This window comes from Trachymyrmex cornetzi, unplaced genomic scaffold, assembly GCF_001594075.2.
Source record: "Trachymyrmex cornetzi isolate Tcor2-1 unplaced genomic scaffold, Tcor1.1 scaffold430, whole genome shotgun sequence".
NCBI classification, from domain to species: Eukaryota; Metazoa; Arthropoda; class Insecta; order Hymenoptera; family Formicidae; genus Trachymyrmex; species Trachymyrmex cornetzi.
In genome coordinates, this window is record NW_017299070.1 from 86,483 (window position 1) to 89,628 (window position 3,146).

Genomic DNA, 3,146 nt, shown 5'->3' on the forward strand with positions numbered 1-3,146 from the left:
TCAAAATCGCCACTTTTGAATTTTTTAAACCACTCAAAGCACTGTGATTTACCAAGAGCATGCTCACCGTAAGCTTCCACAAGCATTCGATGCGATTCTGCAGCAGTTTTCTTCAAATGGTAACAGAAAATCAATGCTGTCCGCAAATCGTAGTTTCCAGGCACAAAATTCGACATGTTCAACGCTATTACAAACTATACTGTTGTATGAAACTTGTATTGTTGTGAGTTGAAAATCTTTGTCAGATGTCAGAACAAGGAAATGGCGTCAATGACGCGGTCTGACGGCAACTACATTGACAGCTATGGCCATCTATTGGTAAATTCCGGTTTCATATTTGCATACCTGGTATTCACAAACTTAGAATAATGATTACTTAATTTTAGCAAAGATCTTCTAAGATATGTCATTTTCTATGAATACAGGGATATTACGATTAATAATGTCAAAGACTTGTCAGACAAAATAGGTGATTATAAAAATTTACTCACCGACTTCATTTTCTCAAAAATCGCTATAAATAACACAGGCCTGCAAAATTGGACGTGTTGAAAGTTGATTGGGATTTAACTATGTTTTCTTACGTAATTTTTCGCGCTGAATCCAAATCCGGCGGCAGAATTGCTCTATCACGTCAGGTTTTTGAGAAAAGTGATGTTAAAGGTGTTAAAATTGACGTTTTTTGACATATTTGTAATTTTTTTGCTAGCGAAGTAAATTTTTTTTTCTACTTTCGTTTACGCCATCTGAAAGTGTCAACATTTATCTTCAAAATATATTTTGTTTAACGCCGTACGTTTTTTTTTCACCGAGATAATCTCTGTGTAGTCACACAAAGAAAAACATTTTTGACACAAAATGTTTGTTTGATTACGCAGAGATTAACTATGTTTTCTTACGTAATTAATCTCTGCGTAATCACACAAATATTTTGTGTCAAAAATGTTTTTCTTGTGCGCGAAAGTACATGTAAGCAATCGAATGAAGCTGAAATTGGCCCAGAAAGTTAGCCCAGAATCACTGAAATGCATTGAAAAAACTTATATTACAGCTTTATAAGCAAATAAAAACGGTTCTAATGCACGTAGGCATAAATACGTTATCAAAACGTAATGAAAATATCATTTAAACAACAAATAAATAATAAAAATATTCATTCTCACTTATGAAATATGAAGAAATGCGTAAGACCTACGACTTAACATTTAATAATCAATTAAGCAGTTCGTGCTCCCTCAAAAATGAATATTGCATTCCTAACATCCCAAAGAACATGTGTGTAAATTTTCAGCCGTTTATTCGTTTGCGTTGACGAGCAACAAACAATTATTTTAATTGTTACACACATGTTCTTTGGGATGTTAGGAATGCAATATTCATTTTTGAGGGAGCACGAACTGCTTAATTGATTATTAAATGTTAAGTCGTAGGTCTTACGCATTTCTTCATATATTTCATAAGTGAGAATAAATATTTTTATTATTCATTTGTTGTTTAAATGATATTTTCATTACGTTTTGATAACGTATTTATGTCTATGTGCATTAGAACCGTTTTCATTTGCTTATAAAGCTGTAATATAAGTTTTTTTTTTAAATTGGTCGACGCGGCCCAGAATTTCAGTGATTCTGGGCTAACTCTCTGGGCCAATTTCAGCTTCATAGCAATCGAGCTGTAGGTAATAATTTTTGTGCACAAACGAACTGTCGGCAAAAGTTATGTAAGCAAATGGGATCCCCCCTGTCTCCTTACCATTTATATATGTGTACGTATATATATCATATATGTATTTATATCAGCTGGTTGAAGTTTGGAACCTTCTTGGAGCTATTTTTTCAAAATGGTTTGGCCCATTTCTCCTTTTGCACAAAGCTACACCTATATGCCAGACAAGAAATAAAAAATACCCCGTGCTAATCCATGCGTCGGAAGATACCCTTAATGGCGAAAAACTACCCTGGAAAAAAAAAAATTTTTTTTCAAAGCCAAAAATGGTTTACCCCATTTCTCTTTTTGCTCAAAGCTACACCTGTATGCCAGACAAGAAATAAAAAATACCCCGTGCGAATCCATGCGTCGGAAGACACCATTAACGGCGAAAAATTACCCTGGAAAAACTTAAAAAAATTCTTTCAAAAAATTCTTTCACAGGGTATTTTTTATTTGTTGTCTGACATGAAGATGTAGCTTTGAGCAAAAGGAGAAATGGGACAAATCATTTTTGGCTTTGAAAGAATTAAAAAAATTTTTTCGCTTTGAAAGAATTAAAAAAAGTTTTTCGCCGTTAAGGGTGTCTTCCGACGCATTGATTCTCTCGGGGTATTTTTTATTTCTTGTCTGTCGTGAAGATGTAGCTTTGAGCAAAAGCACTGAGAGAAAGGATTTTGTTAATTTAGCAAGCCACCAGTACCTTTAACCGGTGATCGGTAAATATGTAAAACAAATTATGTTGTTGTGATTGCTGCTAGTCTGCTATACCAACCAATTATTAGTAACAAAAACAAACTATATAGAATCTAACCTATCTTTTGGGTAGACTTTAGCTCGTTTACATAGAATTCGTAGATGATCGTGGGGTCTTAAGTTGTAGGAAATTGACCAAGCACAGTCAATATAGGGAGAATACTTGACTAGGATTAATCAATTTCTTACGATTTGAGACCCTGCAACCATCTATGACTTTTATATATATATGAGCCTCTTATTTGCTAGCGATACTAAATTAATTATTTGTTACATTGACGAATTAATTTGCAATCATAACAAATCGATTGTTTTTTTAACAAATATCACATTTGCTTTCCCTTAATTTGTTCCTATAACAAAGAGAAATGGGACAAATCATTTTTGGCTTTGAAAGAATTAAAAAAAATTTTTCCAGGGTAGTTTTTCGCCGTTAAGGGTGTCTTCTGACGCATGGATTCGCTCGGGGTATTTTTTATTTATTGTCTGGCATACAGGTGTAGCTCTATGCAAAAGGAGAAATGAGACAAATCATTTTTGGTTCTGAAAGAATTTTTTTATGTTTTTTCAGGGTAGTTTTCGCCGTTAAGGGTGTCTTCTGACGCATGGATTCGCTCGGGGTATTTTTTATTTGTTGTCTGGCATGAAGATGTAGCTCTGTGCAAAAGAAGAAATGGGCCAAA

The 3,146-nt window shown here is 33.9% G+C and overlaps 1 protein-coding gene across 1 annotated transcript in view; it reads right to left on the minus strand.

Moving 5' to 3' along the window:
* Window positions 1-3,090: 3,090 nt before the first annotated feature.
* LOC108764518 (uncharacterized) overlaps window positions 3,091-3,146 on the minus strand; it is a 2,368-nt gene continuing 2,312 nt past the window's right edge. Inside the window, exon 3 of the mRNA XM_018512806.1 lies at window positions 3,091-3,120. Within this exon, the coding sequence (XP_018368308.1) occupies window positions 3,091-3,120 (30 nt within the window). The remainder of the gene's footprint in view (window positions 3,121-3,146) is intronic.